The 27,864-nt window shown below is 38.8% G+C and overlaps 1 protein-coding gene across 9 annotated transcripts in view; it reads left to right on the forward strand.

Annotated features, from left to right (window-relative positions):
- Positions 1-25,913, forward strand: part of LOC139994486 (protein couch potato) — a 183,243-nt gene extending 157,330 nt beyond the window's left edge. For 4 of the 9 annotated variants that reach the window (XM_072017221.1, XM_072017194.1, XM_072017212.1 and 1 more), the window contains 3 exons: positions 6,935-7,143; positions 14,548-14,752; positions 23,027-25,913. In XM_072017221.1, coding sequence (XP_071873322.1) covers positions 6,935-7,143; positions 14,548-14,752; positions 23,027-23,283 — 671 coding nt within the window. In that variant the 3' untranslated portion in view covers positions 23,284-25,913. Of the gene's footprint in view, positions 1-795; positions 930-6,934; positions 7,144-14,547; positions 14,753-23,026 lie in introns of all 9 variants that reach the window. The other 5 variants (XM_072017230.1, XM_072017248.1, XM_072017239.1 and 2 more) reach the window with 5 other exon arrangements.
- Positions 25,914-27,864: the final 1,951 nt, after the last annotated feature.

Raw genomic sequence — 27,864 nt, forward strand, 5'->3', positions numbered from 1 at the left:
CAGATCGATAAAGACTGGCAATCCTTTTAATCAAGAATAAACTACACGCCGAATAAATTACTCGTTGAACCGTGAACCATCGAGAAAAACACAATCAAGTAATATTTAACTGTATTTTAAAGATTCGGAGGAAATATATTATCATCGAAATCGCGAGATATTATAATCGTATAACTTTACATAACATTTCCAACTTTTTTACAATTGAAATCAAATTACATATAAATTATATTCGCGATTACAACGTCGCTCGTTCAAGCCAATTACCGTCATTAATAACGCGTCTCATTGTCAATGGAAAAGTAATACTACCTCGTTTTTTCCCTCCATTTCTATTTAAAATCCATACTTCTCCATAAAATTTGATGTATTTTTATATTAGACAGCGTACATTTGCATATTTCTACAAAAAGAAAAAATTCAAGATTTGGACGATCAGACTTTTCTATTACACAATCTGTTGTAAACGAAAATTCTCCGTTCGGAATTTTCTATTTTCCTGTCGATCGTCGCTCACGATATTTTCCCAAAGCAAAAGTTTCATCGTACGTATTACTTTTCCTCTGAATCTCTCGCTTACGTATATCTATCTGCAAGTTTCTACGCCGCTTCGTCGAAAGAAAGAGAAAAGACGAGACTCTGGCGAACATTAAGAAAACAACAAAGATAAAATATGTCTGTTCTACATACGTATTTGAATTATTTGAAACCATGTTGTTTCGATCATTGTCGATCGTTCCATTCGGAACGTTTAGTTGTCTAAGAGATGATTTCTAACTGTGTATTCTATTACAGACTTAGGGAGCCCATTCTTCCCTGGTGGTCCTGAATTGTGGCACCATCCACTGGCATACTCGACCGCTGGCGAATTACCCGGCACGCTGCAACACGCGACGCTGGTGCATCCGGCGTTACATCCTCAGGTCCCCGTACGTTCCTATCTTTGACTATCTGCAGACAAAGCTCTGGAGCCGCCGACGAGCGCCCCGATGCACGTTAGTGATACATGATCGTTATACTCGATTATTATACGATACATCTAGCAGGTAGACACGCACGCAGAGTGAACGCCAAGAACCAGCGTACCACGGCTCCACCTGCTTCCAACGACGGGGTAACGTGTTCGAATACGGTCCGTCTTCTTTGCAACGTATTTTACGTATCGTAGATTAAATTCCGCAGTTTCGATTCGTATTCCGTGCTAGAGGAAATACGTAACACGCACGGAATCGATTAAATGCAGTTAACTAGATTTTAACGACCAACACTTGTAACTCGAGTCTATCGATTATCTTTATTTCCTTTCACGGTATCGTTCTCCGTATAGAATTCAAACAACGCGTAATCGATTCGTCTTACTCTATCTAACCACTGGCCAAGTTAGACGTATCGTTCGAAAACACGAAAAAAAAAGTCTTAAAAACCGACGATAATTAGCTACGTTGGTGTTTGAAAGAACGTGACGACATCTGAAACGTAACAGAGTATTCGAACAAATTACCCCAAAAGTTACACACAAATTCATCCAACAACTCAAACGGAAATTATTCTACGTAGATATTGCACAAACCCTGCAAAGAGAACCGTCTAAACGTTAAAGACGGAAACACGACGTCTTTCTCAGCCTAAATGAAACGAAAGACGAATACGGCGAAAGAATCGCTCGCGCCGCTTGTTACTCGATCGTGAGCGTGACGATATCGATTTTAAGACCTCTAGACTTTCCGAGTAAAGCTGGCAGAAGTTAATTACGGCCGCGGGTTAATTATCACGACTATTAAATCCCGTCGTAAATAAGAAGAAATTATTTCTTCCTTTTATTCGTTCTCGTTTCTTTCTGCTTGCCGTTGTTTGTTTTCCGTGTATCGCGAAATTTTCAGGCAGGCACCGTGTCTGGCTGATTTCTCGACGGCAAGTAAGAACGCGATGCTGGTACAACCGGGTACGAATTGGGGAAACGGCCAGCACCTATTGATTTTTAATATCGCCTAGTTCTGTGCCAGGTTCACGCGGGTACCTATCACGCACCATCGCCAAACCGTATCGAACAGCTTTTCTTCGTCGGCTACCGTGACAACGTGGAAAAATATCAGTCAAAAACATCAACAACAACAAGAACAACAACAACGACAACGGCAAATATATGGTTTTGACTGATAGAACGAAAAATTCGTCCGATCGAGAAATGTTTGTCCGTAGCGAAAAAAAAAAAAAAAAAAAACTAGGGAAAAAAGGATTTGAAAGTGGAGTGACTCTGCCCCTGGTCAAAATAAATTAAAGGTCGTTGAAAACTTTTTAAGCGGGCAACGATCGTTCGGTGGACCGTCGTGTATCGTGGCAATTTTTATTTCCACTTGTTTTTTTCTTTTGTTTTTTAAACAGAATCGAAAATAGGCCGATTCCGCGTATCGAAATAAATCGAACGATGAAAGCAGGTTTGATTAAAGAGAAAAAAGGTTTTTCGAACGAGATGCTTCGAGATACGTTCGTTTCGATGTAACAAAAATCGTAAATAGTATAGAACGTTAGAAATGGTAAAGATAATTTTGATTCGTTGTTTCTTATGCCCCTTCTTCCTTTCTTTCCTCTTAGTTGTTGAAGATCGAAGATCAAACAGATCGATCAATGGTTAACGATTGATTTGATTGAAATAAGCGATTAGCAATTTGTATTATATGTAGAATACATTTAGTAATTTGGAATCGTATTTCAAAAAGAGTTGGTAATTTAATCGTTTGAAAGATATGGGCAATTTTTAAGTTCAATTTCGTTACTTTACGACGTCTAAATATTTTGTCGGTGGCAACTAAAACTAGAACGTCGTTGTTTATTAACGATCTAAATAACTGGATATTGATTTTCTCGTTAAATAAATAGAACTGTTTCTTTCCTCCTTTTTCTTTTGCTCTTCGTTCGACGTTGCAAATGTGAAAGTCGGGTATCTTATACCACCGTCATATTTCGTTATTTAATGGAAGTTTTATGTTTGATGTCGAACGTGGGTCGAGTCAATGACGCGCCCATGCAGCCCACAACCTGATAATTGACAAATCCGCTATCATTTCGATCGACTAATTGCGAAATAATTGCACGCGAAAAAAAGTTTTTCCATTAAAGCATCCAACGGAAACATCCGATTTCGCGATTATCAATTCGATTATTTACTACCTAAACGATAGAGCGGATTTCAGTGAGATTGGCAACGTAATTAAAGAACTTCAAAGCGCAAAGGAAAGAAAGGGGATCGTATTAAAGAGACGACGCTCGAAAACTGTTTAACTTTTCACTGAATTAATAAAGACGGACGGTTGACGTTCAGTTTTATAGGCGGGAACATTAAACGAATAAATATCGACGTTTATTTAATTCTATAATACGAGAAAGAAGCATCTCGGTTTCGACCTGAAGCGGCCGTTTCAACCGCTTGTAAATACCACTATTTTCCTCGGTCGAAATAAAAATGTTCCACGGAATCCGCTTGACGTGATAATGAGGCGGAAGCTCGGCTAAATAGAGAATATTTCACTCGCGAACTTTTTGCATTCTGCTTTCAGAAGAGTTCCTATAGTGACTCGAGATTTTCCTAATTCCGTTTCTGTTCGTGACATCGTTGAAAAAAAAAAAAAAAGCTGGTCGAGGAAATTTGCATTAAAAAGAAAAATTCCTTTCGAATCGAAATATTGTTCGTTATTATCTGAGAATAAAAAAAAATATACTTTCCTCCTCGACGAGTGTCCATTGAAAGAACTTCTTTGTATTCGTTGTTATCGTTGGGAAAAAAAAACGCTGGAAAATATTTACGTAAAAATTCCTTTCCAAGCGGAAACTATTCATCGCGGTTTATCGATACAAATACTCTCGTCTTCGATAAGTTTCTATTCAAAATCCTTCTTCCTTTGATTTATTTTACGATAATAACGTTCGCCGCGATATTAAAACACGCTCGAAGATATTTGTATAATAATTTGAGTCGAGGTGGACGCTATTCATCGCGATTTACTAATAAAGATACTTTCGTTTTTGATAAGTTTCGTACCGTGGACAAAATTATCATTATTTAGGAATAAAGGTACTTTTTGTTCGGAATTTCACTTTTTCGTTGGCAATATGTTTCGGCGTAAAGAAAATCGAGGCAGGTCGAGCAGTCGATTTTGCAACGCTCGACAAAAGAAAACGCAGCAACGGTGCAGCAATACAGGATTTCCGAAACAAGTAGCGCAATACATAATTACACGGGCATTATGGTAACAACGATATGTTACGACGTGAAATTGCGAATTGATTGCGCGACACGGTACGCTCTAGCAACAATTTCTGCAGCACGTCCTGCTTTCAATTGAAATATCTCAAACATTTTTCGCATAATACGCATTGTAGTCCTGTACTAAAATTCGAGGATAACTGCCTGAAGAATTTGGATTAGTCGAATTATCCTAATAAACTGTTCCAGTAATCACGTACGTTGCAAGTATCTCTGCGATTTTTAATCTCCCATAAACGGGTAAAGATCCACCATCGTCTCTGTCTCGAGCAAAGAAATAACCAGATAGTTTTGAATAGTATTTTTTACAAGCGATAGCTTTTCGGAAAATAATTGGACTTGAAATTACAAAGTGGTTATGGACTCGCGCGTTTCCGAATAAAAGGTAATCCGGCTGACCGTCGAGATTATTTCTCGGTTATTCGATCGTTAATCGCGAAGCCGCTTCTTGTAACGTTGCTGCAAATTATGCTGCATTCGTATTTAACACGGTTCTTGCGTTAATTAATCCACGCTCGGTAACTCGGTCATGGACTTTAGTTTCAGCGGTACAGGCCTGCGTTGTTTTGTCGATTACATCTAAATTGTACGTAAATCACCGAAGTATTAGGCGATATTAATGTCATTCGTCGTTTATACGTAAGTACGCTGTGTTAACGCGTCAGAGATTTTTCTTGAAAAAGAAAATATTATAAGAACAATGAGAGAGAAATTTCAAGAAGAAAGAAAGTAGAAATAGACTTGGTTCGTTTTTGTGGACGTTTAGATAAGTGGACGAGTAGACATGGTTAAATAAGGCATGAAACGTGAGCTCGTGAACGCCTCTGTTACTTTTGAGAATATGAAAGCGCGAAACTCGAGTAATCAACTATGTACTTTGACATTTTTTTGAAATCAAGTTATACGGTTGTTCTTGCGTTCTTAAGATTGTTAACTGCGATTAACCTTTTCTAATTGATTTAGACGTGACCTAAATATGGTTCGAACATAACTGAGATCTGAACGAAGAACGCGAAACGTATAATACTACGATCGATATAGCATCACTGGAAATTTCACTACTTTCAAAACAAAATGGAAAATATAACTCATTTTGTATGGAAATTATCTTATCCCTTTGTACGGAATAAATAGTTGCTCTTAGTTTCCTAGGAAATTTTTCTGTATTTCCAAACGCGCCAAATAACGTCTTTAATCTCTAATCTCTAACAAATTTTCGTATCTTTCAACTAAATATCTAATTACCGATACCGTTTCACAATTACCGATAATGTCATAATACGCTCTATCAACGAAAGAAGTTTACACGCAACTATTCTAGCGAGAAATTTGTCTCAGCCACTGCAAATATCGTAACGGGTACTTTGTACTTTTTATATATTTTTGAACGTCACGCGTACTTTGTCCTACATCCTTAAATTCCACAAAAATGTATAAACATTCGTAATCTAACGATAAGTCGGTATAAGTACAGTAGAATTACATTTATTGGAACGAATTTTTAATTAATACCTGATTGATCATCGATCGCATCCGTCGATCCGAACGCGAGTTTCAGTTGCTCGAACGAAAAATGCTTGGTCGCGTGAAAAATTAACGAACTGCTATTGTACGAACCGTTTATCCCCCAAGAAAATTCAGGTAAATGGAATTCTACCGTGCAGGAATTTAGTATTCAATAAATATAAATAGGAACCTAGCTACTACTGTAAAACCGAGTCTATTTCTTAGCAACAACGCCAAAATGGAGATCGTTGCATACAGAGTGTCTAATCCAACTCTTAATTATTCTCCTATTTGCGACGATACAAGAGAATGAAATATAAACTTTCAAATTCGACAAAGCGACACAGGGAATTAACTACTTTGGACGTATTAAAAAATTGCAATCTCGCGTTTCGGCAATGCCGTATCGCGATGGCAGCGTTATGAGCGATCGTGACAAGTCCATGCGGTCTACATTGGTAACACGTTTGGTAACCTTAAATTTTAAAATAAATATATCGGTAACGGATAGCGCGAAAGACGCGAGTTTCTAGTGTTTTGAAAACACGCTGAATATGTAATAAAAAATGGAGGTTCGTTTCAAAATTCTAATGTCACCTTTGTTTTAACTCAACTCCTTTCTGAAACATACTTAATATCATCGCAAACAGGAGAGTAATTAAACCGTTAAAGACCGAACATTAGTTCATCGTAATTTATAAATACTTTATAATTTCATAAAATTTTAGAGTCTAAATGGAAACGATGTAAAAAATATTAGTCGAATTCTCTGGAATTCCCTCTCAGATGCAGCATATTAAAAAAACATGAAAAAATTCGACGATGCAAATTAATTGAAAAAAATAATTTGATAAAATGTAGCGTAGATGCAACGTTGGTCATTGGTCATTGAATGGGACACCCTGTATATATAGAACAAGATACCTGCACATAAAGACACATATAGAGGAAGAATCTAATAGCGAATAAATATAAGGGACGAAACGATAAAATTATAAAGTACCGATAACAAAGATACGAGCAAATATAATGTGCACGAAAAAGTTAATATTCTCAAATAACAGAGTCGTTCACCGAGCCAGAGCTACACACGAATGCCCAACATCGAGTCGAATCGAGTCGAAGATCGCGAATAACGCTGAAAAATTTGTATTCTTCTTTTTCCAGGCGCCCATGTCTCTGCCGCATCCTACGACGCTGACGTCGATACACGCGTCGCTGCCCCATTTCCTACCTTCGCCGGCACTGGCATCGCCGGTAGGTTCACCCTCGTCCCAGCCGAACATAGCAGTGAGCAACGCGCCCTGTTCCACCTTGTTCGTGGCGAACCTCGGCCAGTTCGTATCCGAGCACGAGCTCAAGGACATCTTCAGCAGGTTAGAAATACGCACCATCGTTCGTAACCCCTTTATCTCGATCTTTACAGCTATCGAACCGATCAAAAATTGTCCGTTCGACTCTTTTTATTATGCGTCAAGCGTCGCGTGCTGTGCATACACGCGTACCTCTGTCTCCGTATATTTCCAGCGTACGATCCCTGTTTTCTCGAGGCTTTGGAAAGTTTCGTGAAATTCAACCGCGAGACAGACTCGCGGTCGCTGTTTATAAGAATAGCAAACAGACTAGAAGGACTCCAAATTGTGCGCCGGGCTATGTGTTGCGCAGATATCGACAAGTTTGGACATGAGATGGGTAGTGTCCGAATTGCTAAACCAAACTATCGAAGATTTAGGGTTATCGATCGAGAGAGTTAAAAGATTGAAATTTATATAAAGAGATAGAAATGTATAGATAGGTAGGTTTATAGATAGTTGAGTTGAAATTTATTGATCGAGATAGTAGATGAAATATATAATTGGTTAGAGGATTGGGGATAAGTAAATAATTGATTTGGCTTGTAAATGAAATTACAGGGTGTGCAGATTTAGAATAAATAATTATAAGCAAATTCATCGAGTGAGATTATAGATAAAATAATTGGTCGAATGATTGGAAATAAATAATTCATTTGGATTATAAATGAAATTGTGGGTTATGCAGATTTAGAAAAATATGACATTTTAATTGTCCATATTATCTTGTTACAGAAAAAACTTGTTACGAGAGTTCTAATAGTTTTAAGTTTCTCGGCTTGTCTAGACCAATTACGCTTAAATGATCGATACTCTAAGCGAATAAAATAATCTCTAAAAAGAAGAGGTAATATCAAATCACCGGAATATTTCATATTTACGATCGGTGCTCGAGATATAATTTCTTACTATACAAATATACCTGATTTTCAAACTACATTATCTTTCCTATAGAGTGGAATAATAAACGTTTATCAGAGTAGATTGCAAATTATTCTACCTGACGTGGTATTTAATATTAAAAATCTTTTACACGGTACTATAATTTTCAACATTTTTAGCGTAGAAATATTATTACCAACTTTGTGGTCGATAATAATTCTATAGAAATTTTTATAATTAGAAAAATAAAATATAATAAAATGCGCCGATATAATTCTACGGTACATCTACAAATTTTACGAATTTAGCATCCCGACAAGGTAACGTCGATCTTCGATCGCGAACGATTTCACGAGAAAAGCTCGGACGTGCCTAAAATTTTTCTTTATACGAACGGTCTTCGGAATTTAATCAGGTAGAAGAAACTTGTACCGGTAACGAAAACGAGAACAGAAAAAGTCCAACAATAGCTGGTGGAAGTTGCGTAGATTGAAGTAATGACTTCTCGAACAAATTCCTCCTCGAAAAACGAAATCAGAGACGCGGTCCGCTAAAATTGACTCTACGCCACGTGCGCTAATTGACACGCGAGACTTTTATCGCGACACGCGTTACACCTCGTAAATTACGTTTCAAGAACGCGTGGTTGGGGCAGACAGAATTAAATATACAATTTCACAACTTCGAATATAATAATTCTCACGCCAGACCATCCGCGGATGTAGAAAATTTTATAACTCGAATTTGGATAATCATTTTGTAGAAAAAGATGAATTAAAATTGTACGAAAGAAAACATTGATTTCGTCTTTAAAACTTGGTGCGGTTGACCGCTTTGATTTTAGATTCGAGAAATTTGTAATCGTAGATTTAATAACGTACGTAAATAAGAATCTCATTTTTATTGTTTCAAGCTTGGATATTGTATTAAATATAATCGCGCGACGACATAACGTTTATAAAATACAAAATAAATTAACGTTCAAAGATCAAAGAAAAATTCAGGCGATAGAAACGATAAAATAGATATCGATTCATACTTGGAAAAATTATTATTCTAGCTATTATTCGAAAATTATTCGCAATATAAAAATCAGGTATCTCGAGTGTTAAAAAAAATAAATAAAATATTTAACACCCGTAGGAATATATCCAGCTTCGATCCAGCGTTATCCAGTGGTCTCTCTATCGTGCATAATCTCGAAAGCGTGCGACGAGATTTATTAGACCGAGTCAAATCAGTCAAACAACCACGCCATGCTTCGTTGATTTTCAAAGTCTTTCTGTTCAAAATAGAAGCTCCATAAACGACACGTTCATCCTACAATTTTAATTCGTATCTTTGCTTTCAAACTCGGGTGAAGATTAATTCTTTCAAGTTTACTAAAATTTTCAATTATTATGTCGAATATTCGGCGTATATTGCAAAAAGAAACTTGACAACGGAAAAAATCGACGCTAGTCGTGAAACGTATTTCGATGTTCGACTCGTAGTTTTCTGTGTACAGTTCCATGTACGGATACGAGAGCAAATAGTCTGGAAGTATGTTATCTCCGGCGGACATTGCGTTTCGCGGTCGCGTAGCAAATTATTTTTGCCTGCCCCGTCATGCGGAACCTTCCCACGACACCGAGTACACGCGTTCGACCGCGTGTTAGATCGCGACTGCTTGCATCCGGGAAATTCTTTCGATATTTCTCCGGTAAACAATCAACGTCATTTAGGATTATCGATAATTCGTTAGTCGCGATAATTTCTATTTAGGGATCACGGAAAGAAATTTATAGAAATTTCGTAGTACGATCATGGTAAAGATATTTCGAATGGACATCGAACGACGCATCTGGCGCATCATCGGCTTCGAATGGGTTAACGGGAAACAAACTAATACCAAGTTTCTCTGCGAGAAACAATCGGATTAACGAAAATCTGCCCAAACGGAGAAGCGTAAACATCGTCCGAACGTATGCAAACGCGTTTAATCAACTCGTGCAGCTATTTGCGAATTTATACGCGCAAACCGGAGATTCGCGGATATAACGAGATTCTGCGTGTTAATTATGCAAAACGCGGAGGCAAGACTCTTCTTATCTTTCTCGCTCTTTTCCTTCGACGTAGCGCGTTTGACCTCGATAAACCGCTCGATTTCGCTCGTTTCCGCCCGCGTTCTTTAACGATCGACGACTCGTTTCGAGTAGAAGGGAAGGCCGAAGAAGGGAAAACGGGAGAATCGACGTCGATTTAACCTCGGAAGAAGAAAGCATCGAAAAAGAAAAGCGGAAAAAAAACTGGCGCGCCGAGAGACGCGGTTCGACTCGCGATTTCTATGCTCGTCGACTATTTCGGCGCCGATGCGAAAGAGGAAATCGATACGGAACACGTTGCGTCAGATACGGACGACTGACGTCATATCCAGTTCATTCATCGCGATACAAGAACCGTTGGCCCGCAGTTTCGCTTACACCGTGAATGGCGAGCTCGTTTCTGGTACAGGAGGATGACTCGACCCCGTTTACCCTTTGGCGATTTTAATTTCGAACCGAACGTCTCGTACGTCGATCGACTTCTATTTTCTTCCTTTTCGAGTTCCGGTATTTTCATTGCGTATTACTCTCTTTGTCAGCCCTATGAATAAGTTCTCGCCACCTTTTACGAAAATATATTTACTATGAAAAAAAAAAAAAAAACGCTTTAGTGGCTTTAACCCTTTAAATACGACTGTCGTCGATAGACGAGAAAACGAAAATTTCGTGAAACACGTCTGTCGTTGGCGAGCGACGTCGCGTATCGATAATTGCATTGAATTTGCCATCTTTTTGCGTTTGGAGGGAACGATTTATAAAAACGTACTCGTACTTGAAGGATTAATCGAAGCGTGTTCCATTGAAATCTATCAGTTTTTGCCATCTCTCGGATAACGTATGAATATCGCGGTGAAAAGATCGTTTTATCCTTTCAACGAATACGATGATAAAGACATCGACCCATTTTCCTGACCGCGGGAACTTATTTACTGGTTGTTTTATCGCGAGATACGTGACCTTTTATTTATATTTTATTTAGTTCGTTTCTAATTTGTTTCTTGGTATAGATGTTATTTATATAAGTATTTATGTTTAATTATGGTATGTAATTCTCATTACTAATTATCACCAATTTCACGTTACTAATTTTGGCTTTGTTATAAAATTTCGATTTTATAAAAGAAAGGCTTGCTTTCATTAGAATGGTAATTAAAATTTAAGCCTCCTGTTATGGCAACCTCTCGAGGATTACAAGTTGGGGAACTCTGTCACACACGAGGGAAGAAAACTGCGTTTCAGGTGTATCCACAATTTGTTATATAAATTGACTTAGATTTTTAAAAGATTTTGGTATTAAGGTGTAATTTTTTGTGCACATTTGTTCGTTATATAATTTAATTAATTGATATAGTTTAATCGTTAGATTCACAGTGACTACAAAAAGCATTTGCACGCCATTATTTATCGTAGTATTTGCACACTAATCGATTAAATCCAAGGACATAAAGTTTCGTATCACTTAGCAACGATTCGTACAAAACTAAAAAACGTAGAAGCTAATAAAAATCGCTTGGTTAGAAAATAGGGATATGCGCAAACATTTTTTGCAGTCACTCTATATGACAAATTCGTTTTAGTTCAGCGACCTCCAAAAGTTTAATCAAAGTTTAATCAAATCGATTCGATTCAACTCCAATAAATAAATAATACGCATACGCAACGAAGTTTCTATAGAAATACCGCGCTTACTAATCTCCCTTAAAATGAAACAGAGATTTACCGTATCTGCAGGTCCATAGAGAATCGCAAGATGATAAATTAAAGATCAAACATTAATGATCATCATAGTCAAAATTGTGGAATTTTTACAAGAACATCCAGGCCATAGTGCGGTGAACTGGAAATGACAAATCTAGCATACTCCATGCTCTACCATACTCTGGAAACAATTACGCGACTAGAAATTTAAGAGAGCGATATAGGTCAGCGCCGAATCAGCCGTATTTCCTCTCTCTCTCTCTCTCTCTTTCTCTCTTACTCTCTGTCTATCTATCTATCTCTTCGTACGATACACGCGTTTTAACGCGTCCTTAACCCTCTAAAGAGGTTCTTTTACGAGAGGGAAAAGATTCGTTTATGGATAATTTGGTGCTAGCGTAATATATCAATAAAATACCACGGTATAACACAGTAAGCGAGTAAAATGAAATTTTAAACGAAGTAGACACGTGGTTATGTAAGTTGTAAGTTACATTGGTATTACAGGGGGTTAACATTCACGGTTGAACGTTTTAACCGGCTTTCCATTTCGGCTGTACATATATGTATATCAACGCTAAAACTACCACTGACTAGTGTATGAAACTCGTACTAAGAAAATCAAGAGGAAAGAAAGTAATCTTCGTCCACGGAAGAATTACGGGAAAGCAATCACAGATAACAAAATTACAGAACCAAATCGCAGAAAATCCCTAAAAAATTTCTGTGACAGAAAATTCTTTAAAATTCTGTTAGAGCTTTTCTTTCAAATTATTATTATTAGAGAATTCTATAAAATTTAAATTTATTTCAAATTCTGCGAAATTCGATATTTTTATTAAATACTATGGTTCCGCTTATTTTGACCGATGGTAGTTTTAGCGTTTAAATACGATTGCAAACGTATCTAAAAGAGAGCTTCTTGAAACCGGATTAACAGCACTGCCTCCAAGAAACGTACATCACTGACATTCGCTGATTCATTTTTTGCCACCAGTCGTAGCTCGTAGCCGTAAGACGCACCTGTGCTAGTACCCGTAACCACGTATCGAGATATTTAGTGGCATTGATCGACACACTCTGATATACGCATACACGTATACGCAGCCAACGCACACGGTGATCGCATCGCAAAACAGCGAACGAGCATCGCGAGCACGAAAAAACAACGAGACTTTGACTCCTGCTCCATACATGCGTTATTTAATATTTGGATATTTCTATCGTTTCAATAATATCGTGTGTATTAATTGTTTTATAGAAGTTTCGTATAAGTTGTTCATTTTTTTCTACTTTATCTGTTTTTAAAGCAAGATAAAGTTTCTATTTTCTCAGGTTTTATAAATTATTTGAATTTTAAAATTTAAGAGGACGATAATTTGTACGTGTGTAATTAAATATACGCGTACGATAAATTCAATACAGGCGTATTGAATTCGTGAAACTTTTGCACGAATGAGATACACACAAATAGGTATGTTAATAAATGTACGTTTGAATAAATACGAATCAGAGATGCTTAATTTCCATAAAATAAATACTCGTATATTAAGAACGTAGGTTTTTAATTCTCCAATACGTACATAACTTTGATACGTACAAGTTTACAGTGTCAAATCGAAACCACGTTTACCATTCGCTACAAGTACGAACTTTTTAACGCAAATATCAAATATTTGCTCGAAAATGCCAACACTTTAATCAGAATATATTTATCACGCCATTTATCGCATATCCTAACGCGCGTTTCAATATTGGCTTGGCAACTAAGCGATTGAACTTAAGGATTTTGTCATTACCATCTAATGACAAAATTCGCAATCGCTTAATTGCCAATCCGATACATTCGAATGGTACAACCAATGCGGCGTGTTCGAGCAATATTTGCAAATAGCAAATAATATCCTTAATAGAAATATCGCATGTATGTTGCCAATGTTAAAACGATCTTCGATCGCGAGACGATTCGCCGGTTTCTTTCCATCAGAGGTGAAAAAAGAAAGCAACGAAAGTATCTATCGACAAGTCCACCATAATGGACGCGTGCCGTAATTGAAAGAATCGAAATTTACCGTGGTTAACGCGGTGCCTGGTGGAATCGTGGTAAATCAAGCGTAATCGATATCGATACTTCCGTTAATGGCGTCGTAACCAGCCGATCGGTCCGGCTGGGATATAAATTCCTCGGTAATCGGTCTTCATACACGCCAAACGGATCTAAATCTTACCAAGAACGATGTAGTATGACGAATCGACGAGCCTGTTCCGCTAACGTTCAAGCCGAATTTCGTCAATTAGATTTACACTTTGTCTTTGATCGTTCTTAAGAAAGTTATCGTTAAATGTTTCCCGCGTTATTAAAAATATATTAAAAATTTAGCTTCTTCGCAAATCCTAAAACAGAATATTCGATCGATCAAACACAATACCGGGTACGATATAGTAACCACGATTCTTCCTGTATCCAGTCCTTACTAATCCTTCTTTCCTCTCTAACCATCGAAACAATCTCTAGCAAAGGAGATCACCTTTCGAAGACTTCAAAGAAAATTGCATCGAAATATGTCACGATGTCTCGTTCCATGCTGTTCGATCGGCGTCACCGCAGTTTCTCGACATGGCAATAACATGGAAATGGACGAACGAACACACGCGTAAACACACACACACACATACACACAGAGGCCCTTCTCTTGTTGACCAGAGTACCGTCTGTCATAATTAACTAGAGCACGTATTGTACGCTTCTCTTATTTATGCACAGTTTTCCTGGTTTCTCCCGGCTTCGTATGCACACGAAGGGAGGGTCGCCAGTGGCCTTTGTCGAATACCAAGACGTTCGCTACGCGGCCCAGGCGATGGCCACTCTCCAAGGATCCTTTCTCCTCTCCTCCGACCGGGGAGCAATACGAATCGAATATGCAAAGTCAAAAATGGCCGAGGTGGGCTTTACAAATCTCTGGATCGAAGTAGGTTTCATTTTATGCTACGCTAGCCGCTACAGACATCCTGTATACATCCCGACGAAAACGCAGCGACCCTGTGCGACACATCCTTTACGTTATCTCGATTCTTATCTCGATTTTTGTCAAGATATTTCCCCTATCTCGACTCCTTGTCTCGTTGATCAACCACACCCTTGCAATCATCGCGAATATTCTCTTGCATTTTCTCTTTCGTTCTTATCCCGCTATTTTCCTTTTCGTCCTTACGATTTCCGACCGAGAGCTAGGCATCGGGAATTTCTTTATGGGCCATCGATGTCCCTTCGGTCGATCCTCGTCTGTCACTCGATACCGTTTCGTTCTCCTCGCTTCCTCGCAGCACCACTTTTCTTTTTTACGATCTCGTTTTACCATTCGATCCATCAACGAAGAACCATCGAAGATTCCAATGAAACTGCACGAAGCACAGATCTGCGTTTTCGTTGCCGGACACCGTAGTATTACCGTGGGGAGTTGGACGAAATGCCTCTGGAAAAAACGAGGATCTTGTCGCTACTTTTGCTCCCTCTCCCATTTTATAAAGTAGGAACCATCGAGACAGGCTTGACCGGATGTGTCACTATCGCCTCCATTTGCTCTCCTGTCACGCATTTTACGGTGACCTGGTAATCATGGCAGAATTGGAAACGGGATAGTTTTTTGCGCAAAAGGAAGTTTAAGAGCACAGAGTAAATTTCCCGCGCGTAGCGCTTTAGTTCTTGAGAGTAAAGGCAGTCGTCGTATCGTAGATGGAAGCGAGTTTCCCTTGTCTTTTCTCTTTTCTGTGTTTATCTCTCCTTACGCGCTCCTTCGTTCTAACTAAATACGGAAATAATTCTCCATATGAAGCGACTCACGAAAGTATTTCCACGCTTATCACAGAGAACCTCGATACGTATATCGTGCTATGTATAAGACGTTTTAAACTTTCGTTAACGTTATAACAAGACACGACTATCGTGATCGCATTGGTAAATTTTTTAATCGATCTGGGAATGTACGTGGAAGTTACAAATTATTTACCCTAAACATATATATATTCCGCAAAAAAATTAGTACACATCACGACCAAACATCTTAAACGCATCAGACGAATATCGAGGCTCATCAACGTAATGCATAATTGACTGTTTAAATAGTTTTGTAGTCTCTGTGAGATGTATACTAAAGAGTATTAAATATCGTGTACTTTCAGATTTCCTTCAAAACTTACCAATATAATTATAATAATCGCGTGTCATTCTAATGAAATTTCAAAATGTTTTACATAACATACGCGATATACATTCAAAGGTATCTGCAAGCGTCTCAACGCTTCCCATGTTAAAACCTATTCTAGAAGGTTATCTTTCTCGAAGATACCTGCTTTTCGAGACGCGATAAAAATGTAATAAAAATGTACTCTGTTCTCTTCGATCACCTTCTTCCACGAGGAATCGTCCCTTTCCAGATGATGCCATTTCAGTGTCAACCCGTACATCAATAGCATAACAGCACGTAATGACATTTGTAAATATTTGTCCACTTTCCCGATAATTCTCAGGGGCATTTTACCACAGCTCCCTACAGTACAGTGGCCTCAGCGATAGACTCGCGATCAATTAGCTCGCAGTTCGATTTCGATCGATCTAAAGATAACTTTGTCGGTAAGACGCGTCGCACGGTGTCTGCTGGCAGTAGAAAACGCGCGACGATCGATCGGGCGTAAATCCCTCGATCACGATCGATGGCTGGACGCGTCGTGAGCTAGCTGAGTCCACTAGTATCGCCAATTGCCAATTATTATTTGCCGCTAATCGCCTATGGATCGTGCACGATTTGCCGATCTCTAACTTTTTCTTCCACATTCTGCTTTTTGTTCTTTCCTTTGTTTCTTCTTTCTCTTCTTTTCTCCGTCTCTCTCTCGACTCTGTTCGACGTTTGCTCTTCGAGGTTATTGGATCGTCTCTACGCTGATTCGTTTGTCGTATCCTTGGTTTTGTTCCTTTTTTTACGTTGTCGTTTTTACTTGGAAGATTTTAATCGACCTATTCGACATACTGATACAACGCGCAGTACTTTTTTACTTATAACTTTTACTATATACTTCGAACGTTTTAAGTTCTTTAAGTCTAAGAACGTTCGATCCTTCGGACTATTTCATCGATCGAAGAAGTTTTTCGAACGAAACTTATTCTGTTTCGATGAGAATATCTTATAGCGATTCTACGTGGCCTTCGATGATTTTGCACGATCTACATGGGTCTATGTACATAGTTTCAGAATTAATTGAATACATACTTGGAATAAAGCTGAACAAGTAACACTGTTTATAAAATAGTATTATAACAGTGCTATTATATCGATTACATCATAGTAGTGTTATCTATAAACAGTATTGCGATAATGCTAAATACAATACTATTTAAAGAAACTTGAAAATAGTATTATATTAGAAAGCAAAAATACAAAGATCATCTTCCGATAAGATATTTTATTCAAAACAGATTAAATTCAATTTTAATGATTTACTCAAACAGAAAATGGTTTGACACGTAACGACACGAGAGAATTGTACTAGGAAACTCTATCATTTTCACGTCCTTCGTTTACCATTGTCGATTTTCGTTCCGGTTCTGCTCGATCTTTCACTGTGTTGCTTGAGACGCATAGTATTTACTCGTTCATTTTTGTTCCGTCCTCTTGTCTGTTTTATATTCCTCTCTTTTTTTTTTTTTTTTTTTTATATTTTCTTCCCTGAACGTGGTCTTTTGATATGCGACACCCTTGCACCGTATCCTGCCGCGCTTTTCGTAAAGATCTTGTTGCTGGAGATTCTCGGGGGAAGGTCGGATAACTGTGAAACGATGACTAATCGCAAAAGAATAACGAGACAGGTGAATTTTATTAACAAAAACTAAGAAAAATACACGTACGATATGAATACACCTTTAGATTTTCTTGTAAAGTTATTGTAATTTTAAGATAGCCGTAAGATCGTGAAACATTTTTAATATGGATAAAGTTCGTTAGAACAGGACGACTTTAATGCTTTTAAACCTTCTTTAGGTACGAATATTTTCAGATTATCGCGATATTGCAATATATCCCTGTTATAAAGAAACAGCGACGGTATGGAATTTTATTACGAAAAATTGTGAAACACCTACCTATGGAAATAAATAATTAACGTGAATATATATCCTTGTAATAGTAAGAAAGCAGGAAATTATTTAAATTCGTTCTAATATGAGAAAGAAATACATGTTAGAAAAAGATTTTTTAACATTGTTGTAAAAGTAACCAGCGTGAATATTTGATTGTTAAACGTCGTTCCACTTCGCTGGTACTAATTATTCGATCGTTATTTATCCTCGTAATCGTTATGGAAAAAATAAATACGAGAAATGTAAAGACTGTGTATTTCGATTTGCATTCGTAAAGATAAATTCCTTGAGTAATGGAATCGAGGAAGTCGGAACTACGAGTGGAATCGGTGATCGCAAAGAATGTACGCGTGGCACGCTTCTAAAGCAAAGTATCGTACATCATCGTGGTCTTACAATAAATTCTCGTATCATCGTGGAAGACGTATAGCATCCGGATTGCTCGCGATCTCTTTTCTGTTTTCTTTGCTCTCTACGACCCTAATTTAACAGCATTCACGACATAGAGATCGTTTATAACTCGAAACAAAAATATTAACCATTTTTCTTGTCAGTCGTACTTACAATTACTTACAGTACTTGATACTTGATATTTCTTACTTTTTAATAAGAAAGCAAATTTAATAAACATTTAATTAGGAACAAACTTTATTTTGACAATTTGTACACGAACAATTCAACTTTATACGTGTTAGTCAATCACCCAAATTTGAGCGATAAGATACTAGAAATAAAGACAAAATGTTATATCAAAAATACGTCATCGTTGGAAATTTGTTAAACGAAATCTAAAGCATTCCGTTTAATTTCGCTAAATTGTATAAAATCGTTTCACCGTAAACTTCTAGATAACGGAAAATTACCCTGTAATTGTCTTAACCGGAGCTAGCTAACGTGTACAGCGTAATATACGAGAACTAGAACTAGAACGGCATCCAACCAACAATGCCAAAAATATAGGTCGCGGAAGCAACGCATCATCCTCGCGAAAATACGATTCGATCGAGCGAGACCAAGTCTCTTGTCTAAAAAAGCAGGCCAGTTTGCCCGACCTTCCCCTCGGTGAAATTAGAGAGATCGATAGAGAATCTGCTTGGGGGCTGGGCAACAACGTTGCAACGAAACGCGTCGTCGCTAATTCATCTCGCCTAAAACCGGAACGGAGACGCCTTCGAAGCGGCGCGACCAAGACGGACGTGGCTGCTGAAGGAATATCCGACGCGTTGGAACCGCTTTCTCGCTCCTTGTCTCTGTCTCCCTTGCTGTATACGGTCGGCGACAGAAATAAGTGGACAGACAGTTGAAGCAACGAGTGATAAAGTTCGATCGAACTGGTGCTAGCTTTATACAGGGTGAATCATAAATACGTGTCCGTATTTCGAGAAGGTTGAAATAAGTAAAAAAACGTCTTATATCCTCAGACGATCAACGATATCGTCGATATTTCAAGGTACTCAACATCGTTGCGGTTCGTCGATAAATATTAACGATCATGTGATAGTGACGATATATATCGATCCATTTAGTCGAGCAAGTATCGACGATATATATGGACAGTCCGAAGGAACCCTTGGTTCTTCGATACTAGTGGCTGATTAATAAAGATATTCGAATTTTTCGCCTCGTTTCCTGCTTACGATAAGAACATTCTTTAATAGCACCTTTGTATTCAACGTAAGCGAACAATGCGGGTAAACGATCTACGACAAACGATATAAAATGGATTTGAGAGTGTTCGATGAATACCTGACATTTTCGGGCGAGTACGACGCTCGATGCAAAGGGAGCTCTACACGTTGAAACATATTGCGATGCATCGACAGCCAGGTTCCACGATACAACTTACGATATACGTAGATGCGTATCGCTATCAAAACCAACTCGAAACCAGGTTCTCGAGTATAATTCCATAGGAAATAAATTTCCTTTCGAAAGGAAGCCCTGGGCAATCTTCGAGAAGGCTCTTAATTTATTTGGAGCGTTCAAGAAGGTTCGGGAATCGTCGAACTCTTCGATAATAGCAGTGAAATTGCGGTACTAAATTTTAAATCTTCGTAACTCTTTCCGGTGGTTAAGATCTTGGCGCTGCTGAGCGCATCAACTTCTGCACTAACCGCGTCTCTCGTCGTTGTATTTTGTTTATCGATTAAACGAACTTTATCCAACAGATGTCGAAGAGCAGAATCATCCGTACACAAATATTTTCTACGTAATGGCTTTTAGTTCTTTTAATGGCGCGTATTTAGGAAATCGTCCATTTCTTTGTAATCTTCGTCTTTGATAATCCACGTACCTCTCGTCAATCAGAATAATATCAGAGTTGACATTTTGAAACACGCGTTTCGACGTTGGTATCGAGTCACTGACTGTGAAGGATCGGTAACGCGGAAGTAAATAGAAACTGATGCAGAATTCATGAAATCTAAGCGTCGGTGCATGCATCGCAACATTCGCAACATGTTTCAACGTGTAACGCGGGCTTTAAGGCAGACGGTAGCGTGTGTCGATGCGCAACGCATCGCTCGCAAACCGAGGTATGTAGGACATTCGTAAGACATTTTTTACTTACTTTGGTGTACACATTCGCCCATTGAAGTACGTACATGCATTTATGACTCACCCTCTGTATCTTCGTAGTAAATAAATTATCTAATAATTAAGCGAAACTAATAACAACATTTTTGCGTGAACAAACCGGATTTAACGAAACTCGATCGATAGCTATTTCCACTATGTCGTCCACTTACTTTTATACGCGACCGTAAATCTCTGTCCGTCTCTGTCCTTTCTCCGTGATTTCGACGCGAATTAAAAGCGACGCGACCGTCCTGTATCTTCTTTCGTTCCTTCCTCCACGACCAAGGATCCGCGAAAGCTGCCGTTGAAAAAGAAAGATGAAAAAAAAGAAAAAAGAGAGAGCTTTTCAGTCCGGATGCAGCCACGGCCTAACGAGGTACGTAGATTACTCAATGGCAAGGCGTCTCTTCTTCGTCAACCGTGGGAAGAGGCTCACGAGGGCGAAAAGGGATGAAACGTAGGTTGTCTCTTGCTTTCGTTCCGCGGGACAATGACGGATTCGTTAGAACGCGACGACCAACAGCTTCGTGGTGAATCGGTAAACTTGTCGCGCGACCTCTCGAAAACCGGATGTTCGACGAGCGTTTATTTCTGTTCGTTTTCGTAGCCGCGATCATAGCCGACTACGACCACTACGACAACAGCCATAATTAACGGGTTTTCTTCGGTTTGTCGATTTTACGATTGCCGATTCAGACGTAAGGATACGAGCAAGGTTGTTTCACGGTAATTGAATTGTACACGGTGCTTTGGAGAAAGGATCGGAAGTTTTTGAAAGAAAAGAGGCGATTCGCGAAGGACATTGATAAGGTGTTGCGACGAAGATGTTTTACACGTGTGATCGTAGGGCGGACAAATTTTGTAGTTACCTGTGGATACATCGTGATATGGGAAAACGAAGCAGAATTGTGTGGTTAAGTTCTGAACGTATTCTGAATAGAATTGATTACACGCGAATAGACGTAACGCTATATAACGCTAGCACGATATAATATTCTTCTTTTTTAAGAAAATCGACCGAATTAACTGATTTTTGTTCTATTTTTTATCGTAAAAATTGTATTTCTACATAATTTCTGACTAAATTATTGAATTTATAACGTCTATTCGTAATCGAATATTTGAAATTACTGCATATGTATGCGTATTATATCAATGACTTATATATTTCAATTTATAACCTGCATATTTTCAATTGCATTTGCAAAGAGTTTGTACAGATGACAAAAGGATTTACTATAAGGAAAACACGAATCTGTAAATTTTAAATAATCTTTCCCTTCGAATCGTTCCGCGTTTGTCTTACAAAGCAGAAAATTAAAACGGAAACTAATAAACGTCTATGTACAAAACCTTATTCATAAAGAAATTTTCTATATGTACGTGCGTATGAAATTTCAAAATTCCATTTTTCAACGTGGATTCACGCGTATATTTCGATAAGAAAGGATACAAACTCGTACAAACTTAAATAAAAAAAGATGTATTTTCCCAGCTAAACCATAGCCAGAATATTCTTTGCAAAGCATCGAACAACACCCGTAAAAAATTTACGACCTTCTCTTTCCAAAGCACCTTGGCATATCGTACCTACAACCGGAACGAAAGAAATAATGGAAAAATATCTCAAGTAAAAATTGGTCGATTTCGGAGAATAACGGTTTGATTTGACTTTCGGGATTTTGGTAAACGCACGGCGATGCGCGATCGGCCTCCGAACAATCCTGCTCGCGGCTGTAAATCAGCGAGGTATCGCGGACAAAAACCGTGAAAGCGGCGAAATGGAGACAAACGAGGCGCGATGAACGGCCGAGCGAACGCTCATTTCATACTTGGTTCATCCGTTCCGATTTCACGTCGAACGAACGCCGACAACAATTTCGTATCCCGTCCTACTCGTTCTTCTTTTATTTTCTCTGTCTCTCTTTTGCTTTTCACGAACGATTTAAAACGATAGGGCGCGAAGTAAGCAGAACTTGTACTATTTCCGTTCGTGCTTGATTTTACCGTCTCTTATCGGTTTAAATTCGTTGTTGGAACTCGTTGAAAGTATTATTTTATTTTAATCCTCCTTTAAAGCGTAGCTATATTTATATTCGTGGAACAAATAAATTTCGTTTATTCGATATTTTGAGGATTAACCCTTGGATAGTAACGTTGGCTCGTAGACCACTATAATAATTTATGGTGGATCGATAAAGTCTACGGTATTCTATTTTGCTTCGTCCTTTGCATTCTCCGTTTTATTCGATACGATAAAGTTAAATGAAATAAAAAATTCGAAGATCGAGCGATCCAGCTATAAATATCATGGTGGTCTGAAACGGCTGAACGATACCAGTCGAGAGTTAATTACAAAATGGAGATTTAATCTTATTCGGTCTTTTAGAGATCGGTTAAGGAGAATCTACCAAAAGATCGAGCTTTAGGTAATATCTATGGAATATTTGGGGCGAGTTAATTGGTCGATTTATCCGTGTGCCTTTCTCGCGTTCTTTCCGTGGACGTACTTTAATTAAATTCATGATGCTTGCAGGGATCAAAGAGAGAAGAAAACGGGCAACCTTAAGATCGACATCAACGGCATGTAAGAGGAACGAGGGAAGACCATGCGTGCTTACACCCCGGAATGCAACGATCATCGAGAGACCCGGATTCAGTTGTTTGCGCAATGGTAACGAAGAAAACATCGACAAACAACGAATCCACGACAAACGGTTCAGCAGGTTTCCAGAGCAAATCGACCGAGTTGCTCGAGAAATCGTTGCGAAGACGGAAGAGGCGATATGCTAGCGCAGGAATAATCACGGCAAACCGAAAAAGAAAAGAAACTAAAATGGGGTGGGAATATATCGAAAGGAACAGAAAGTAAATAGCACGTGCGACAAAAATGAAAAAAACAGAAAAACAGAGTAACAGAAATAGAAACAAGAAAGTAAGCATTCGCGTACACGCAATAAAAAAAAAAAAAGGGAAAAAAATACAAAGAAACACGCATATAGAGGAAGAAAATGAGAAAGATCGGGAATTAACGAATGACGAGGCAGGGGTGTGTCTGCGTGTGTATGGTTCGAGCCTTGTCTCGCGAAAATCAGCACCACGACAAGTAGGGGAAAGAGAGAAACGAGGAATAAACGGAACAAAAAAAAAAAAAAGAATTCTTATAAATTGCGCGGAGCAACGGCGTTTTAGATTCGCGACTCGCGGGGGGCCCAAAATAATCGCGTATATATGATATTCCTAGGTATATATATTTTTTAACGACTTAACTTATCGATCTATTTCGATTAGCCGTGTACTACCTTGTCTATTTATTTTCCACCGAGTCTTGATTGCGATCAACGACGACGACGAAGCGAGAGACACGAATAGAAGAAAAGGAAAAAAAAAATACGAAAAAAGAAAAAAGATGAAACAAGAACAATACACGAGAAGGAAAGAGACACGATACATGTACACACACACACGCACACGCACACGCACACACGAGAAACACGAAAGACACGCGAGAAAACGAGACGGAAGAATCATCATCGCGTCGGTGCGAACTCGCGCGAAGCGTCGTAACGCTCTAGCGAATTTCTACGCAGAGGCGGTCGCACGTTGCGATTTCGACACTCGTGACACCATTTTCTTTCGCATATACGCATCTACACGCATATACAGATACACGAACAACAAGCGTATATACATACGTTGGATACATACATACATACATACATACAGAGAGAGAGGAGAGAAGCGTAAAAGCAGGAAGGCACTGTTGAAGTCACACGCGCACGCATATATATAAATAATTGTTCACACGTACACGGAGGAACATACAGAGTCCACAGTCGCGAAAGATTCTTTTAGGAAAATCGAGCCCCGCGCTGTTTTCGAGCAAATTGTTTTGGAAGAGGAAAGAGAAATGAAACGGGTTGGAAATTTATTGTATAATGCACGTTGATGCAATTACTCCCGGAGAGACAGAGTAGTTTTGTTGTAGCACGCTCTCTTTAACCTGTTAACTGGATCGTTTGTTGAAACGAACGTGAACGTTTGGAAAGATACTCCCCATCTGTTCGAACGTTGAGAGAATGAATTTCTATTTTGCTGTTTCGTATAGAAAAATTGATAAGTGTAATAGGAACGAAGGAGAGTATAGAGAACGAATATCTATTTTACTTTTTTAAGGTAATAAGAGAAAAACGACGGGGATAGAATAACGAAGAAACAGTTTGATATTTTAACGAACAGCAACGAACGGTGTCGTTTTAACTCCTTGGCTCACGGCGTTCGTCCATATTCGTGAGATCGCGATGCGTGAGATAAAAGTTACGATCTTTTCTCGATCGAGAAAATCGAGGACCACGAAACGTACATTCGTACGCGCGATATAAAAATTGGAAGAGGAAAACGCGAAAAGTCGCAAGACGATTCGACCAAAGTATGCTGCGGAACGATTATATGTCGGAGTGAAAAGCAAATAAGGAAAGTTAAACATACCTGTAAGCGTAAACAAAAAGAATCGCGAAGCATGGAGTTAAAGCAAAGTACTTATATATATACACACACACACATATATATATATATTTTTTAAAATACAAGAAAAAGTAAGTTCATTCGTATGGAAAGCAACTTGTTGGTGAAAGTAAAAGACCGAATTATATATTTCCTAATTATCGAAGATTTTGAAAAGCAACCATCCAGCCGATTGCCAGTTAACAGATTAAAAGTGACGCAGCCGGAGAAAACTCGAGAGAAATCCTATCCTAGTATCTATAAATAACCGAAGAAGCGTATGGATATACCGATTCGACTCGTAACGCATTCGTTACATCTCTGTTTCGTACGAGAATTGCCAGCAAACTCGAATCGCGTCCATTAATCCCGGGACGATGTAATTCGACGGAGGCGTGACTCGTCTCGCGTCGCGTAACTCGCGTGCTCGCGATCCACGATCCGAGGGATTCGCGTGGAGAACAACGTCCGACGAAGAAGAGAACGAAACTGAAACGAAAGAGCGAAGGCAAGCGCGGTGGCTCGTAGACGAAATTGCATAATATAGAGATACAAAAGAGTCGAAGACGAGTACATCAAGCTTAATACCAAAGGTGCCCTAAGAAGCGTGTATTTATGTTTTATCATTGGCGCGTCGCGAAAAGGCGAGCATATACATTTAATTATGTATCTTGTTAAGGAGAGTCTAATATCCTAGACGAGAGTGGCGATGAACGACAAGCGTGAATCGGACAAGCGTGAGTGGAAACGAAGAGAGAAAATACGAATATAGAAATAGCGTGACAGTGTGAGAAAGAGGGAATGCTATGAACGAATGATCGATAGAATGATTGTGTTAATTTACGTAATAATCTTATATATATACATAACGAATGCGAACATATCATAGGATTAAGCAGTAGAGGGAAGAAAGTTAAAGTTCTCGTAATAAGGATAAAAAGAAAAAACAGTAACTTTTAAAACGATCTGTCTTTGTAGTGGCGCGGATAGACAGAAACGAGGATACGAAGGTGGTGTGTGCCCTGCGTGCTAGATACGACGGCCAACTCGGCACGTAATTTGCCCAAGTGCCTTCCCGTTGGTCGAGTCATGCTGTAATTCGTACCGTGTATTATTCGTCTCGTCCCGATTTCAAACGTCGAACTCCCCCCTCTCCCTATTCTCCCGTAAATCCATATTACGTATTGTACGTATACCATACGCATTAAAGTACGAAAAGAGAAAAAAAAAAAGACAAAAAAAAAAAAAGAAAAGGAGAGAAAAAAAGGATGGAAGGAATAGTCGCGCAGAGTCCTGAATTACAGGAAGACGCTTCTTCGAATTAAAAACTCTTAATAACTGATCCAAAGCTGTTCGAGCCTGCCTGATAGTTTTCTATCGCCTCGTCGTTTTCTACTTAGACATTTTTTCCTCGAAGGACGGAGAGCTGCCGCATCGACGCGTGTTCCTCTAATTAATATTTCTCTGCTCGACGATCGTCCCGTTGATAGAATCCACGTTAACTATCCCGTACAAAATGGGTTGAGAGAGAAAGAATAAGCGGAAAGAGAACGAAGGAAAAAAAGGAAGGGATACGGTAAACGAGAAAGACTGTTTAAAAGAAGAAAGCGAGAGAAAACGATCGAGAAAGTTCGTCAACGGTGATCGAAAGAATACTCCTCTGTATAGCGCGATGGAAAGAATGGCATATTTTTCTTGTAGATTCCTCGAATTTTATCGCCCGAACGGCTTCCCGAGTCGATCGACAGCTTCTTTTCTCAGAGTTCACAGCCAATCATCGTGCTGATTAAATATGATCCTCGTCGAACAACCACTGGGCATTTATTATACGCATCCGCAATTAATAGTGGCGAGTGGTGATTAAGTGGTGTAAAGGTGTAATAGAGAGTGGTAGAGAGTGTTAACCGAACCGTGTGCACGTCAATGGCGAGAAATTACGATGAAAGCGAAGAATTCATCGTCGGTGAAGCTAATTCACACTGTGGAACGGCTAATTTCACGATTGGCGTTCAAAAGACACTTCGTCAGCGACATGAGCCGACCGTCGTAATTGCTCTCGAGCGTCGGAACGCTCCTTTATTTTTCTATTTTCCATGAAAACACGAGCCGAGAAGAAAAGAAAAGCACGCTCCGAGGGGAGGAAAAACGAGAGTGTTGTGCACAGTTTTATTCCGTGCACGATTGTATTCGCGTCGAGATGAGAGTTACGGATGTCTTTAGCGTCGATCTTCTCGCGATCGTGCCCGAATCGCTCGTTCGAAAAATGACGAAGTAACTGAAAATCTCGTTGCTCGATGAAAATGAATCGTTCTAGAACCTTTATGTTTGACCAATTTCTTTCTAAAATTAGCCAGTATGTATATACTATTAAGAAAATTCTATTTAATTATATATTATAGTAACCACCACTAGCGTCGAAATTCCATTAACGAATTATACGAAGAGTTATTTATAATTCATTATATACAAAATTATTATACGAATTGCTATTCGTGCTATTGCTATGCGTTAAAAATTCTACTTAACAAATGCTAGATTAATTTCTAATATCGACGCAACACGACTAAATCAAATTATTAGAACAATTATTTGTTATAACTTAGAACTTAGGAAAGTAGCTTGACCGCGACAAATTTTCCTCTTTTTACTCAATTTTTGTCGGGCAAGCAATGTCGTTTAAAGGTCCAGGCGGAACAAACCGCCTTTCTATCTGGCTTTCTTACCGCGAAATAAAAATCTGCCTGACCTGAAAGAAGAACTTGGCCGGTCCGTTTGCAGAGAACTGGACCGTCGCAAAAATTCAGAGCGAGACGAGGTGTCCCTTGACGCTGGAAACGGTAAACGCAGCTCGTCGGGCAACGAGATCGCTCA

Source organism: Bombus fervidus, chromosome 2 (assembly GCF_041682495.2).
Source record: "Bombus fervidus isolate BK054 chromosome 2, iyBomFerv1, whole genome shotgun sequence".
NCBI lineage: Eukaryota > Metazoa > Arthropoda > Insecta > Hymenoptera > Apidae > Bombus > Bombus fervidus.